The sequence below is a fragment of the Girardinichthys multiradiatus genome, chromosome 2, assembly GCF_021462225.1.
Source record: "Girardinichthys multiradiatus isolate DD_20200921_A chromosome 2, DD_fGirMul_XY1, whole genome shotgun sequence".
Taxonomy (NCBI): Eukaryota; Metazoa; Chordata; class Actinopteri; order Cyprinodontiformes; family Goodeidae; genus Girardinichthys; species Girardinichthys multiradiatus.
The window spans coordinates 29,403,530-29,419,700 of NC_061795.1; the positions used below are offsets into that span (position 1 = coordinate 29,403,530).

Here is a 16,171-nt window from a genome sequence, read left to right on the forward strand (position 1 = left end):
CACCCCCACTATAAACAGTGTTGGCGAAGCACTGCTTCCCCCTCCTGAGGCGCCGGACAGTTTGCCAGAATCACTTCGAGGCCAACTGGTAGTCCTTCTCCATGGCCTCACCGAACTCCTCCCAGGCCCGCGTTTTTACCTCTGACGCAGCCCGGGCCGCAGTACTCTTGGCCTCACGGTACCCGTCAGCCGCCTCAGGAGTCCCACAAGCCAACCACAGCCGATAGGACTCCTTCTTCAGCTTGACAGCATCCCTTACTGCCGGTGTCCACCACCAGGTTCTGGGATTGCCACCGCGACAGGCACCACAGACTTCACGGCCGCAGCTACGGGCGGCAGGATCGACAATAGATGCGGAGAACATGGTCCACTCGGACTCTATGTCTCCAACATCCCCCGGAATCTGGTCAAAACTCTCCTGGAGGTGGGAGTTGAATACATCCCTGGCCGAGGGCTCTGCCAGACGTTCCCAGCAGACCCTCACTATGTGCTTGGGCCTGCCAAGTCTGTCCGGCTTTATCCTCTTCCAGCTGATCCAACTCACCACCAGGTGGTGATCAGTGGACAACTCAGCCCCTCTCTTCACCCGAGTGTCCAAAACATGCGGCCGAAGGTGTGACGATACGACAACAAAGTCGATGATCGACCTCCTGCCTAGGGTGTCCTGGTGCCAAATGCACTGATGGACACCCTTATGCTTGAACATGGTGTTCATTATGGACAATCCGTGACTAGCACAGAAGTCCAACAACAAAACACCACTCGGATTCAGATCGGGGAGGCCATTCCTCCCGATCATGCCTCTCCAGGTGTCACTACTGCACCACATTGAAATCTATAGCCTTTTTTTCAATTGTTCAACTGTAGTATTGTAATTTTCTGAGAAACAGAAATTGGGATTTTCATTAGTTGTGAGACAGAGATAAGTGTCTAAAATATGTCAACCCTGTGACTAATGAATCAATGTAAAGTACTGTATGAGTTTAACCTTTTGAATTGAAACACTGAAATGAACATTTGATGACTTTCTTATTTATTGAGATGGACCCGTAAGTAAAGTACTGCTATACTGTGTTATGTTTAAGCTCTTCAAGAAGACGAGTCTTGGTATTTTGTAAAACTGCATTTTAGAAAAAGTCTCATATGATCTAAATGTAAAATAAAATAAGCAATGGCAAAAAGGAAACAAAAGGAAGCACAAACATCAAAAATAGGTGGCTGTTTAATTAGAATTTTACATCTCTCAAATATCAAAACCACTGAAAATAAACAAAAGCTACAAGCGGAGCTCTGGATTCTAGCTGTCATCTTTACGCGGCAGCATTGCTGCATGTGTGTAAAACAGTTACAATACAAAATGAATGCAAATAACAACACTGTAGTGCCTTTTGAAATATGCGTGTTATGAAAATGAACAAACATTCACAAATGAAGTAAAATTGAAAGAAAACAATCTGAGTCTTTATTGGTCATGGCAAAAAAAAAGTCTGAGGAGCTTTTCTCTTAACTCTTCAGCACTAAAACTGTTATTGATATAAAATTGATATAAATAGTGTTACATGTGTGAAGATTGAAACAATAAAAAGGAAGTCTATTTGATCTGAATGGTCTCTCTTTAAAGCCCAGCTGTATGCAGGTGAGAACAGTAGAAGGGATGCAGCCTCAGGCACAAACAGGAGAAGCTAATCTGGTTCCCCCTCCCTCTGCAGTCTACAGCCTCCATTCGTTGCTCTGCAGAGCTCCTTACACTGGAGTGTCACTGCGCTTCAGTTCACTGGATGAAGGTGGGATATGGTCTCCAAGTTTAGCACAGCTGGAAGAATGGCTTGGCTTTGAGGCTGCCTCCCCGGGACCGGGTACTTTCTGTCGGGGAGGCAGAGTGGAGCAGCGTGTTTTGCCCCTGGAACGTGGCAGCTGAGGTGGAGGGCCTTTCAGCATGTAAAATTCACTTATGGCTTGGGGCTGTTGGGTCAATACTGACTGTGGAGATGACAGGGACACGGGGCTGCGTGAGGGAGAGGATGGTTTGGGGGATATGGAGCCCAAAGGAACCAGGGGAGTAAGCGAGGGATGCTGCTGGAGCTTTGTGAGGCTGGTGGATTGGCTGGGCCGGGGCAGGCTGTAGCAAGCCTCAGCCCCTCTGTAATGGGAAGGAAGGGTGGAGCAGCGGGTTTTTACTCTCGAGTCTGGCTCTCTGGGAGGAGGAGCAATTAGAGTCAACATCCTAGTATCAAGATTCTGTGTTGCAATGTCTGGCCTAGAGCCTTTAAGACTCTGGGACGAGCCTTTTTGGGATGAGGGACGGGAAGGAGGTTCCCTGTCTTTCTGTTGACCTTTTTTGGATTCTGAGCGGGGAAGCTCCTTTTCCACAGCCATGCTTGATGAAGGCTCGTCATCTAGATGGATAGAAAAAGAGAAGAGGATCAGATGACATCATATGAGATTTCATGTAAAGAATAATCAAAAACTGAGCGATGTCTCCTCTTACCTAACAGACCCAGCTCACTCATAAAAGCGTCCAGATCTACAGTAAAGGTCTCCTCAGCTGCCTTTGCTTCATAAACATCACCTTCATTGCTCTTTATACTTTCCTCTTTTTCTCCTGCAACCTCTTCACTCACTTCTCCATGTTCTACCTTTTCTTTGCTTTCCTCCTGGCCAACTTCCTCACACTCCTGACCTCTTGGCCCATCATCCTTGTTATTTTCAGCTTCTTCAAATGACTTATAAACCTCTGGGTTGGTATCAAACCCAGTGGGTTCATCCAGACTGATCTCAACACGCACTTCTTCCTCTTTCTCCCCCACTTGGCACACGTCCTCCTCCTCTGGTGCCTCCTCCACTACAATGTCTATTTTGGCTGGAAAGCAGGGGGTTGAGCGTTTTTGGGAGAGAGTTTTGGCACAGGCTTCTTGGTCTTGTTCAAGCAAGAACTCCATCAACGCCATGTTCTCTTTTTTCAGCTGTTCCCGCAGCGATCGTGGCACATCTGGGATCATCCAAGCTACCAGCATGCTGAGGAACATGGCAAGGTTCTGTCGGGGAGACAAAAAAGAGGAAACAAAGCTGTTTTTAGCCTTTTTTTGTCATGTTTATATGATAGGCAAAGTAGTGCCTATTATAGTGGAATGAAAATGAAACATGGTTTTCAAACCTTTTCATAAATAAAAATCTGAAAAGTGTGAGGGTCATCAGCTCCTTTTACTCTGAAACGCTTAAATAGACTCCAGTGAAACCAACTGCCTTTAGAAGACACCTAATTTGCAAATAGAGAGCAACTGTGTGTAATTTTATCTAAGAAAACATTCAGTTACTTTTTAAAGGCCTCAGGGGTTTGTTAGAGAACATCAGTGAACAAACAGCTCAATAAGGAATAAGGGACACTGCAGACAGGTCATGGATAAGGTCGGGTAAGATTATAAGAAAATATTCCAAGCTTTGAACATCTCAATGAACACTGTTCATTCCATCATCTGCAAACAGAAAGAGAATGACATACCTTCAAACCAAGACACATCCACCTAAACTAAAAGGCTGGGTAAGGAGAGCAATAATCAGAGAAACAGTCAAAGGGTACATGATAACCACAGGACCTCTAAAGAAGAATGAAAGCTATTGTTAATAAAAAGCTATGAGAGGTTCAGTTGGAGTTTTGTGGTTAGCCATCTAGGAGACACAACAAACATGTGGGAGAAGGTGCTCTTGTAAGATGAGACCAAAATGGAACTTAATGGCATAGATGCAAATGATACATGTGTCGAAAAACCAGCATTATACATCACCATCGACAAACCATTCTCATCATAAAAAATGGTGGTGGCAGCATCATGCTGTGGGTAAGCTGGTAAGACTTAATAGGAAGATGAAAGGAGCTAAAAACATGGCAATCTTGCAAGAAAACCCAGAAAGAGGCTGCAAAATGTTTAAAATTGAGCTGGTTCACCTTCATACAGACAGTGTAACAATGGAGGGGTTTAGATCACAGCATATTCATGGGTTGGAATGGCCCAGTCTAAACCTAGACCTATATTCAATTCAGAATCTGTGGCAAGGCTTGAAAAATGACACAAAAGCTCTCCATCTAATCTGAGTGAGTATGAGCGACATTGCGAAGTAGAAAGGGAGAAAAGGTTATTTTCAATATGTGCATAAAGCCGAGACATGATCCTATAAACTTGCGGGTGTAATTCCAGCAAAAGGTGGTTCTACAAAGGGTTGACTTGTAGGTTCTGAATAGAAAATGCATGTCACAGTTTTCAGAATTTTATCCATAAGAAAAACATATATAACTTTCTTCCTCATCTCAATTATACACTACTTTGTGTTGGTCTATCAAATAAGATTGCATGAGAATACATTTTGCAATACAATACATACAAGTATAACATGGCATACCATGGAATTGTTCAGTAAATACAGTATAAGACCCTGCATGAATTCCCTCTATCTCATTGATTGTATTTTGTTAAACTGGTCAAAGAGAGTTAAGCAGAATAAAATCATGTGCCAGTAAAATCTTGCACAAACACTATCATATCCTTAGAGTAACTTGGCTCCTATAGTCAGATGGGAGCCAAAGACTGGACTATTAACCATTGGCCACAATTCAAAAAAGTGTGTCTGGAGAAAAGCATTAATTGCACAACGTTGATGCAATCATTCAAATCAAGCACAGTTTCACAACAACTGGAGATGTACAGTTAGGAAAACAAAAGAGCGGCTTTATAAAAAAAAAAAAAAATGCAAAAGCTCTGGATTGATCCAGTTAGGTCCTGGATCTGACCCTAGTAGAGCATTTCTGTTGAGAAAATGACTGACACTCTCAGTCCAACCTGGTTAATCGTGTATGTCTCTGCCAAGAAGATGAAGAATCTCCCAAAGGAAGTCTGCCAATGTTGTAGGATCATTCCCCAGACCTCAGGCTGGCATTGCTGCCAAAGATACTTAAACAGTTCATTCCTTCAGTATAGAATTAATACTACATGTAAGAATAAACAGTAAGATGAAAAGAAACATTTTCTTAGCTGTATTTTTAAGTAACCTGGCTGGCACCAGACATCCCAAGAAAACCCCATATCAAATAAATGGCAATGCATTTCTAAATAAAAAAAATGGCATTGGAAGTCTGATGCCAGGTCTATTACATTAAAAAATAACAAATTTAGCAAAAATGATTTTTGATACCTGGAAGAATATTACAAAGGCCAGTCGGGCAGCAAGGACAGACCAGTACTGTTTGGAAAAGGTGTAGGCATCTGGTGCCCATGGTGGATCTCTGTAGTCCTTGTATCTAAAAAAGAGAGAGGAAGCAAACAAGGAGAATCTCAGCTCAATATACCTGAATGCAAATTAATATTGGTAATAGCGCTTTGCTCTCAGCAGGACCCTGAAATCCTTGCCAAATTTTGCACCAAAGGAAGCCTTAAGCTGCTGGCTAAGGGATTTAAAGGAAGATCAATGTAGTTCAAGGTTAGGAGAGTCGTTCTGACCTGCACATGGTGACACCGGTGATGAGTGTGGTGGTTGGTGCTGTGCCAGGAGGGAAGTTGCTGACGTTGAAGTAAGACAGCGAGTGCGCTGTGTAGCCACTCATGGTGCTGTTTCCACTGTACATGTATTGGTAGACCATTCTTGGAACAAACTCTGATGTGAAGGAGATGACGAATGCCTTTAAAGATAAACATGGACGATAGGTACAACAGTCTTATAAAGATACGGCTACACCTAAAGCTGGGTCAAAATAATCTCAAAACCTTTCAAACAAGGAATATCAATTCAACATTAGCCTTAGATCGGCTGTATCCCATCATTTATATTATGCTTACTAAATTGTTTCTTAACATTGTGTCTGGTGGAGCACAGCCATGCCAGCAAAATGAACCATAGAACCACCAGACCTCTTAGTTTAGATTTTTCATTTCTTTGAAAACCTTTTGTCATTATGCTTAAAGGGTTTAATGCTTAAAATGATTTAATGAGAAAGACAATACATTTATTAAACAGCTTGATCCTAAATGAGAGTTACACACTGTTAAGCAAAAACTCTAAGACAAAGAAAAATGTTGAAAGTATTGCCATTTAGAGGTGCTGGATCATAACCACGTTGTAAGTTGAACTTTAAAATGCAAACCAGAAGAAAAAGGAGCAAGAGACAAAAACAAATAGAGTAGGCAATTTGTTAAAAATTATTTAAAAAAATTCAAACAGCTTTTTATCAGAGGATAAAAAGTCGAGAACCCCTGGCTAAAGCCCCCCTCCCAGACCAAACAACAAAACTGATACTAAAGTATAAAAAGAAGTGTGAGTAGCCCTGCTGCTCTGGTTGATCACTTCAAAAACCTGTGTGTTATGTTTCCAGTAGACTGGTGGGGACTCCATGTGGTGAACATGAATTCACAAAGGGCGTCCACATCCTGGAAATTATGTTCTACTGTAAGACGTTGTTGTTGCATTGCTGTCATGTTGAAAGACCAGGTCATTCCCTAACAAACAACAGGCCTAATTTACGAGGGATGTCAGCTGCTGTATCTCCACATTGCCAACTGCAAGTTCACCTGAAGCTCCATTGTTCCAATGAAGGAAACAATGTAAAAAACATCTCCGGAGTGATCTCCTTGATACAAATGCTACAATTATTTTAAATGTAGTTGTTAATAACTTGCTTAGTCTATTTATAGCCTGTTGCTTTTGTTTCTTCTTTTTGGACTCATACCCTGGTTATGATCCAGCAGCATGAAATACCAATGCTTGTAGTTTATCCACTTATCTTAAAACTTTGTTCAGGAGTCTATGACTTTTAAGGACATGTATGTGAGTGTTAAAATCAGGTGATGGTCATTTAGCCTGTTCAACATTTAATACGTTTTTGTTGTTCTGTACCCGACCTTTTCGGGTAAAAAATTCTCACTCACTCATCTCCATTTCTGCCTGTTAAACATATGACACATTTAATTTGGGCTTAAAAGATGGATTATTACCCCTAAAGAACAATTGCTTTCTAACAATTTACAAAGTGAGAATCTGAGTTTGTTTTGCTGTGTGTGTTATCTGTCAGGGTAGATAATGGGAAAAAACAAAACATAAGGGAGAATGGGAGTGGAGTCAAGTGTTTACTATTACCAACTAAAATCAGCAGCAAAGAAAATTGCTTAAATTCCAGTTGTTTTAAAGAATTTTTTACATATTAAGGAAATGTGGACCAAAACTTTACATAAATATGGTAGTTGTTATGAAAAATATGCATTTAAATAAACATCTTTTAACATTGCCCCCAATGAAATGTTACAGGCAGAGCGGTCAGGACAGACACATGCAGACTTACATTGGTAATGACAGAGAACTTGCTGATTCCACAGAGAATGTTGTACCAAATCCCTGAAGACAGCAGGAACAAAGAGACAAATAGGGAAATGGAAGAGTGTCCATCCATATGAGTGTGTGTAGGTTGTTGAGGTTTTTATGGTATGAAAAAGAATTAAAGGTTCAGCATGGAAAAAGGAAAAGAAATTGAATAAACGTTCCTCATATGAAATGATTTTGTACCTATGTCTTTACACCTGACTGCATCGGGCCGGCGGATCTCACTGACAAATTTTGAGGCATCGAGGCGAATCTCAATGACATTGTTGAGCAGAGCAAATGCTGGTGCCAGCGGGAAGGAAGCCACAAACAAAGACACAAATCCATACTGGATAACTGAAAAATTGAGACACAAGCATGCATAATTAAAATCACATTGTGTGGCTGCAATAGAGGGTGAATCAGTATCTTAAAGAGTGACAAAGAGATTAAATTAGACTCACTCATCTCCATGTACTCTGGACTAACACCCTCAAATGGTTCAAGAGCAAAATCTTTGTCAAACTGTTGTTTCGGTCTTATCTCTTCAGTTTCATTCTCCTGATATTCCGCAGCTCTTTTCTTTCCTTTTTCTTCTTGTATCGTTCTGTACATCTTTTTCATTTTACTAACAAAGAGCATAAATATGTCAAAGAATGAAAAGAAAGCCGGTTTTTGCAATAGTCTGAATTCTAATTTGTAAATTAAAACATGATGCAAATTATTACTCTAAATACGGCATGAGAAGACACTGAGGCATACGTACGGAATGAGAATCTCAAAGACGTTGTTTTGAATGAGCTGTTTTCCAAGCATGATCATGCTGAGCTGGATGCACAGCTCAATGAGGCAGCCTGGAGGAGCGCACTGTGGAGAATGAAAACACTCATTTCACCTGGGTAGTTTATTTTAAATGTACTCTGTAGTTGCATTATATGTATTTAGATATATATCTATACCTATGTATATATATACTGTATATATACATATAGCTCCAGAGCAATGTTAAAGGAAAGGTCCCATTTGAACTGTTAAATTAAAATGGATTTAAAAATAAACTATAAAGTAAGTTAGCTTAGATTTCTTAGTATTTTAAGAGTGCAATCGGTATAAATATATCTAAAGAGGGAGCTAAAGATTAGGGTGATGGCAAGGAGACCTTCCAAACTCTAAGTCTTGGATCTCAGAATGGCCAAAAATACCAGGAAAACATGCAAAAAGCTTATCAGCAATTATAAGAAGCATTCCATTTGATGATGAAAGCTTTTCTATTGATTATTGAGAATTATTGAGGTATAAATAATTTAAAACATCCAATTCTTTTGGGTTAAAATGTAAGATAAAACAGAGAAACCATTTTTTTTTAAACTCATACCCCTTGTACATGGTTGTATTTTATTTTGTAAGGTGCCTGTCTCATTTCGTACATTATTCTTGGTTGAATGAAAACAACTTTCAATCTACTTTCAAAAGCCTGTGATAGCCTGGCTTAGCTGGATATCATTATGTATGCTACAGAATCAGATGTGTAGAAAAGCGCTGCTAAAGTGTTCTTCACTTAAAGCTGCGTATCTTTGGAAGTCATTGAAACGTATGACAGAGACACAATTGAATGAAGCCGACACAATAGCTTCACTTAATTCTTTGAATGCATTTTCATTTTTGAGTCATTTTTAAAAAAAAGAATAAAATAAAAAACATTTAATTTTCTATAAAAAGTGTCTTTATAAAGCTTTGTGCAAATTAAGCCTAAAACTATTTAAATGTACGCCACGAATGTGTTATGGCTGTTTCAGTTACATGCTTTCTATTCTGGAAAATTCCTGTTTTGTGAGTATGTGGCAACATTTGTCTCCAAAAATCAAAAAATCAGGTATATGCAAATCTAGACCTACCTCCTCCATGCGATAGTCTCCAAAGACGTAAACATAATCACCGGGCCGCCCAGCAAACCTGTACGAAGACAGGACCAGGTCATACGACTTGGATCGAAGGAATACAACAGTTTTTAAATTGCTGAAAAAAACAAAACAAACCCACCTGCCCTTGAAAAAGGCAACATAAAAAATAGGAGCAAAGGCGTTCATGGATTTCAAAAAGAAAGACTTAAAGATTAACCTCTCTTCAAACTCTTCCTCTGTCTTAGGAAGTTCTGTTGCAAATTGGACAAAAGAACTATAAATACATCAACTCTACAATCGACACTAAATCTGTAATAAACTTAATTAAATATAACTGTTACATGAAATTGATTAAAATCGTTAAAATATGCTGAACTGCACATAGTATTATATTCATTGTTCTCATCTAGAAATGTGTCTCCACTTCAACATTTGTCCTCTAGGAAAAAACATTGTGAATTATTGACCATCCTTGTTTGGTGGTTTACTCTATAACTCTATAATTAAACACAATACCAAGCTCGGTCAGCCACACAGCGATTGCTCCATAGACCTCTTCCAATACCAGAACAACCAGCATGTTGAGGATGATGCCTGTGGTGGTGACGGTCATCCTCACACTGGCCTTGGCTTCAGGATCAGGGTTCATGGACCACACACTTAGCATGCAAATGCGATAAACTACTACTCCAAACACTGCAGAAAAGGTGACAAAAATCTAAAACAAAATAAAATGAAAAATACAAGGTTAAAAGTATGGATTCTGAAGGAGAATGCATGAATAGTTCATGTGCATTTTAACTTGTTCATTCTGTATTGTTCAAAGATTGTAGACACGTTCTGGCTTCTTCAAACTTTCCATTCAAGGAGCCAAACTTTGCTGTAATCTTTTAAAGGGGTCAGGTTTTCTGAAGGGTCTTTAAACTTAATTTGGACATTGGCTGCTTTTTCTCTTAAAAAATGTATTTTAGTCCATACTTAGTAGAAAAAAACATCGGTTCATCTATTGAGTTTAGCGGCATTTTTTTTCCAACAAAAGAAAACATTCCCTAAATTGACCACAACATTTTCATTTCCAAGTTTAAATCACTTAGTGGGCATTCAGAACACATCCTCAGAATCATCCTCCACTCCTCTGGCATGTGGGGTCCCACAGGGCTTAGTTCTGGGGCCACAGCTTTTTTTCCCTGTGTTAATTGCCTCTAGTTTCCATACTTAAAAAGTGTGGAATGGCATTCCACCTTTATTTTGACGATTGTCAGATCTATCTGCTCTTACCACAGGATGACAGCTTTTTAATCAAAGCACTATCGGATTGCTTAGAGGATATTAAATCTTGGCTGGCCCTAAACTTCTTACATTTAGCAAAAATAAAACAAAGGATACAGTGTTTGGACCAAGTGGGCGCTGTGAGTCCACCACTGTAGATTTGGGATCCCTGATGGCATATTTTAAGCCAACTGTTAACGATCTGGGTTTAAAGTTAGAAAGTGATTTTAAATTGGACAGTCAAATTAGAGCAGTTGCAAAGTCCTGCTTTTATTATTTAAGGGAACTGGCAACAGGCAACTCTCTGAAACAGTGATTTATGCTTTTTATTTTATCCCGCTTAGATTTCTGTAATGGACTTTATGCTGGAATGAGTCAGTCCTTGCCCTCTCATCTGCAGCTGGTTCAAAATGCTGCTGAACGTCTTTTCACTGCTAGTCAAAAAACAGAACACATCACCCCTGTTCTGGCCTCACTCCACTGGTTGCCTGCGTTTTTTAGAGTCAATTTTAAAATTCTTAATTTTGTTTTAAATATTTCAATGATCTTGTCCTGACATACCTCTCCAAGCTTCTTCACCCATACTTACCTTCTTGGTCCCTCAGGTTGACTGAACAGCAGCTTCTGCAGGTATCAAGGTCTAGGAGGAAGCTCAGAGGAGGGCAGAACTTTCTCTGTTGCTCCTCAACTGTGGAAAAACCTACCCCTGCACATTAGAGAGGCTCCCTCACTGCCTACTTATAAAATCCATCTTAAAACCCACTTTTATTCTTTGGCTTTTAACATCAGCGAGACTTAGTTTGACCTTGCTTGTTTTAAATGTTTTCATTTTGTATACAGTTTTCTTGTTCTTATGTCATAAAATATTTTATCTTTTAATGTATGTTTATAATTTGTACTTTTTTTTAAAAACTGGTTGTTTTAAAGCGCTTTATAAATTAAGTTGGTATGGTTTGGTATGGAATAGATCTGTTTAGGTACTGAAACTGGACTGAAAATGAAATGAAAATCCAGCAAAATCCCAAAGAAAGATTAAAGAAATATTGCTCAGTATCAATTTAAAAGATTATAAGAAAGGACAGCTCCTTGGAAGCCAACAAACGAGGACTGACCAAGCCTTGACCATTTAAGTGGATGAATTTGGAGAAATCCAGAATTTTAGGCAGACAAACAAATAGAGATTGTGAGCACTGAGAAATAAATACATCTGATTTCTGTGAACTACCTCCTACGTCATGAAAAATAACCATAATGACCCTCAATCTGTTAATCCACCTGATCCTTCTGTTGATCAAAAGATTAACCACAGGATCGACAAAGAGACAGATGGCAAATGGAAAAGTGAGAACATGAAGACAGTCTGAGTGCAGTACCAGCAGCAGTAAGGTGGACACATTGATGAAATAACCTGACAGGTGATCCTCAATGTCCAAGGACTCAGGCTCTGGCTGTCAAGGCAAAGGTGAGTGTTACTTGGGCGCACAGAAGAACAACACATATAAACATACAAGCATCCTTCACGTTATGACGTGCGATGGGTTGAAATGTTGTCCACAGACACACACACACACTATGTTAACAGTGGGGAGGGTGTATGTTTGCCATCTGAAAGGACAGAAATCTCCTCCCCTTCCTCCCCCCCCCTGTATGTCTCTGTCAGTAATCTGGGCTAATCTCAGGCAGCTAATCTGCTTTGGACTCAACCACACACATTACGGGAAGGGGAGTTCATTATGTACACACATAATGTCTCGCATTTATGTGCTTCATCTGCAGGCCCATTCATTTATTGTGGAGTGCAGTGGTACCTGGGACGCCAGCATCTGGTCAGTTTCTCCATCTACACCTTCTCCAGCTGGAGCCAGCTAAAACAGAGGACAAAAAGTAGAGCGTGAGATAAAACAAAACTTGCATTGACAGTTCAACACTAAAAAGGGATCTGAACGCATTCATGTAAACATACCTTCTTTTTAGCCTGTGCTTTCAATTTAGCTTTCTTCTCCTGAAGAGCTTCTTCATATTCCGGTCTCAGTTCATCCTGGAGTACACATACAAAGTATATGCAAAATAAAACACAAGCACCACGTGTAACCAAAACATTTATATTGTATGTAATGGGATTAACTTAATCTGTCTTTTTAACTTATTTTGAGGGGGTTACATTTTAGGTGTGAATAAAGACAGTTACCTGAGCGAAATATGCTTCCTTGGTGGAAAATAACAAAAACCTGTTTAAGATTATAAGAATATGGCAGGGCAAAAAGGCATTTTCAGCATCTACATAGCAGCTTCCAATAAATGTCTGATTTACATTCTAATTAAAGATTTAAAATAAAATATATCAATAATGAAATATATTAGCTTTGTTACTGTTATGACTGTCATATGGAATAGTTTTTGTGCCCCCCAACTTTCCATAGACATGTGCGTACATTTTTACTTTCTGCTTATTCACTTTTTCAGTGACTATCTTGTTATTTGTGTTGTTTTTATACATTCAATTCTATTCTGTTCTATTCTATAATTTTGTTTTCCTTGATTTCTAAAGAGTTAGGCTGGTATACACAGCTTCCTACCTGAACTCGCTCCTTCAGGCAGCAGACAAGGAGACACATGAAAGACAGAGAGAACAGGTGCGTTAGGCTCTGATTGTTTGTGTTGTGACCTTGCTGTGTCATTTTATCCACCAACTGCCCTTTAAGGCCAGGACCAATCCCATTACTGATCTTCTCAATGTAACTGTCTGCCAGCAAGCATTTTGCTTTGTTAGGGGAACTTAAAGGTCAAGAACTACTGAGAGCCTTAGGAAAACTAGCATTACTTTTGTGTATCGCCTGGGCTGTAAAGTAATCCCTAAGGGCATTGCTGGCTTCCTTTACAATACATGTGTTTCTTCCGAAGGCAGAAACACATGTATTTCTATTTATTCTTATGTGATACCATAACTTCATACAAAAAATCTATTTTTGTGTCTGTGTGATTGTGTGTGTGTGTGTGTATGTGTGTGTGTGTGTGTGTGTGTGTGTGTGTGTGTGTGGGTGTCCATACATGCTTTTCTTGAGCCCACTTCATTACCTCCTCATGCTCCAAGCTTGTCAGATCCCATGAATGTTTCAGACACATCTGTCTCCTCTTCCAGTGCTCAAGGAAACAAGCAGCTGCAAGATGATACACACAAGGAATAATTTTTAGAAAGAGACAAAAGTGAATCGGAAAATTTTGTCATCTACATCAAGCAAATGAACCTGAAGCTTAAAAGGTTTTTACAGGAATGATGCTTTTAAAAGCTTTAGGAGGCAGCTTGCTCTGTTCAGTTCTAATAAGAAATCAGCAAACAAAACTAAACCAACAATTTAAACCCTAATTAGATGCCAGTGTTTCTAACACTTCTATTAGGATTTTATGATAGTACAACACAAGGCAAGGCATAGACATAATTTGAGAATAAATATGTAGTTTTAATTTTGTTTACAAACGAATATCTGCAAATTGTGTCCAGTTCTTTTGTGAAAACTGCTCAACTTCAAACTGCGGTTCACAGATGAGTGTGAAGAGGCGGGGATAAGAATCAGTTCCTCCAAGTCTGAGGCCATGGTTCTCTACTAGAAAAGGGTGGCTTGCCCTCTCCAAGTCAGAGGGGAATTCCTGCCTCAAGTGTTGGAGTTTAAGTATCTCGGAGTCTTGTTCATGAGTGAGGGGAGAATGTTGCAAGAAATCGACAGACGGATCGGTGCGGTAATGCGGATGCTGTGCCAGTCCGTTCTGGTGAAGAGAAAGCTGAACTTAAAGGCGAAGCTCTCAATTTATTGGTTGGTCTACGTTTCTACCCTCACCTATGATCATGAACTCTGGGTCATGACCGAAAGAACGAGATTCCGGACACAAGCGGCAGAAATGACCTTCCTCTGCAGGGTGACCAGGCACTCCTGTAGAAATAGGGTGAGGAGCTCGGCCATCCGCGAGGAGTTCGGGGTAGAGCCACTGCTCCCCCACACCGAGAGGAGTCAGCTGAGGTGGCTCGGGAATTTATTTTGAATGACCCTTGTACGCCTCCCTCAGGAGGTGTTTCAGACATGTCCCACAAGGAGGAGGTCCGTTGAACGGCCCAAGACACGCTGGAGTGACTATGTCTCTTGGCTGGCCTGCGAATGTCTTGGGCTCTCCTCAGAAGAGCTGCAGGAGGGTTCTGGGGAGAGGGAAGGCCTGGCGTCTCTGCTGAGACAGCTGTCCCTCTGACCCAGTCCTGGATAAGCAGAAGACAAGTACAAGCTCAACCTGTTAGACTGGATGGAGAATTTTTGTGAACAACAGATTTCAAGACTTGTCACAGATTCCTACTTATATTTAGGTCTGGAATTTGATTAAACGGCTTTAAACTATAAATATAGTTTGATCTAAACCAGTCCATTGCAGCTCTGACTGTATGTTTGTGGTTGTTGTTGTGCTGAAAGTTGTACCTCTGTTCCAGTCTAAATGTTTTTACATTGTCTAACAACCTTTCTTCCAGGATTGCCTGTTTATTAGCTCCATCCATTTTCCTTTGTGTTTATCACATGAAATCCCAATAAACTGCTTTTAAATTTGTGAAAAAACTCAAGGAGCCTGAATACTATTTTTGATATTTTAACATTACACTAAAGTTGATCTGACTAAGTATCTTGTCCCAACAGTAAAAAAAATGCCATTTACTAATGCAGTTTATTTAATTTTTGTCCAATATGTTTTTCCTCTACGGATTGTAACAGGTCTTTACAGGAACCCTTACCTGATCATTTTGGCAGAATTAGACTTTTGGAACTTGGAGAACGATCTAATAAAAAAATCTCAACAGCTGCATTAATTGGATACTATATGGTATAGACAGGTCACTGCACTTAGTGCTAACGTATTGAACATCTAATCTAATCAAAGAGAGCAGCACACATCAGATCTGTTGTTGCAGCTTAAACTGAGTGAGGCTCTGTTTTCAATAGATGTGAGAAATTAATTTGGCATTAAGAAAAAAAGGTCCAATTCAAGGCATCTGATTTTGCCACTATTATAAAAAAAAAAAAATACATATATATATATATATATATATATATATATATATATATATATATATATATACCGTATATGTATACTACAATAGTGTTCCACAAAGTGTGTCTATGCAGTGGTAAAGAGTAATTACATTATCCTCTTAACACCTCCTCTCTGCTTCCCAGCCAACATAAAGCTAAAAGGAGCAGACTTTTTCTGTCCCGACTCTGCTTTTCTAATTATGTGTTGCAAAAGTCATTTTAATTCAAGCCACAGTTGTCATCTTGGTGAAAGGATGGGTGATTTACTGATTTAAGGTGTGGTAGTTTTCTTGTCTTTGTCTGGCTAGAGATAATGTTGAAATGTAACTGAATGTCATTTGTCGTAGCATTCAGAGCAAAGTGTATAGTTGGTGGATATAATTACCCCACAGGGACATGAAGATAGCAAAGAGAACAGTAGCTCCATTGTCGAACAGGTATGAGGCTCGGGCCAGTGAACACACTGAACTTAGACGCCAGTAATCACACACTGCATCACACAGTGGACACATTGTGATGTTCAGGTTGTCATCACATGTCTCCTGACTGAAATATGCAGGTGAAACACATAGAAAGTTATTTTATTTCTCTTTCACTGAT

General features: G+C 39.7%; 1 protein-coding gene across 3 annotated transcripts in view; it reads right to left on the minus strand.

Annotated features, from left to right (window-relative positions):
- Window positions 1–1,204: 1,204 nt before the first annotated feature.
- Window positions 1,205–16,171, minus strand: part of LOC124860552 (anoctamin-1) — a 31,780-nt gene continuing 16,813 nt past the window's right edge. For 2 of the 3 annotated variants that reach the window (XM_047353968.1, XM_047353959.1), the window contains 18 exons: window positions 15,957–16,117; window positions 13,584–13,666; window positions 13,085–13,096; window positions 12,697–12,714; window positions 12,472–12,546; window positions 12,317–12,373; window positions 11,882–11,956; window positions 9,756–9,957; window positions 9,379–9,490; window positions 9,234–9,291; window positions 8,105–8,205; window positions 7,803–7,966; window positions 7,543–7,695; window positions 7,322–7,374; window positions 5,490–5,668; window positions 5,185–5,290; window positions 2,489–3,035; window positions 1,205–2,396 (listed from right to left, as the gene is read on the minus strand). In XM_047353968.1, the coding sequence (XP_047209924.1) occupies window positions 1,744–2,396; window positions 2,489–3,035; window positions 5,185–5,290; window positions 5,490–5,668; window positions 7,322–7,374; window positions 7,543–7,695; window positions 7,803–7,966; window positions 8,105–8,205; window positions 9,234–9,291; window positions 9,379–9,490; window positions 9,756–9,957; window positions 11,882–11,956; window positions 12,317–12,373; window positions 12,472–12,546; window positions 12,697–12,714; window positions 13,085–13,096; window positions 13,584–13,666; window positions 15,957–16,117 (2,809 nt within the window). In that variant the 3' untranslated portion in view covers window positions 1,205–1,743. The remainder of the gene's footprint in view (window positions 2,397–2,488; window positions 3,036–5,184; window positions 5,291–5,489; window positions 5,669–7,321; window positions 7,375–7,542; window positions 7,696–7,802; window positions 7,967–8,104; window positions 8,206–9,233; window positions 9,292–9,378; window positions 9,491–9,755; window positions 9,958–11,881; window positions 11,957–12,316; window positions 12,374–12,471; window positions 12,547–12,696; window positions 12,715–13,084; window positions 13,097–13,583; window positions 13,667–15,956; window positions 16,118–16,171) is intronic. The other variant, XM_047353977.1, reaches the window with a different exon arrangement.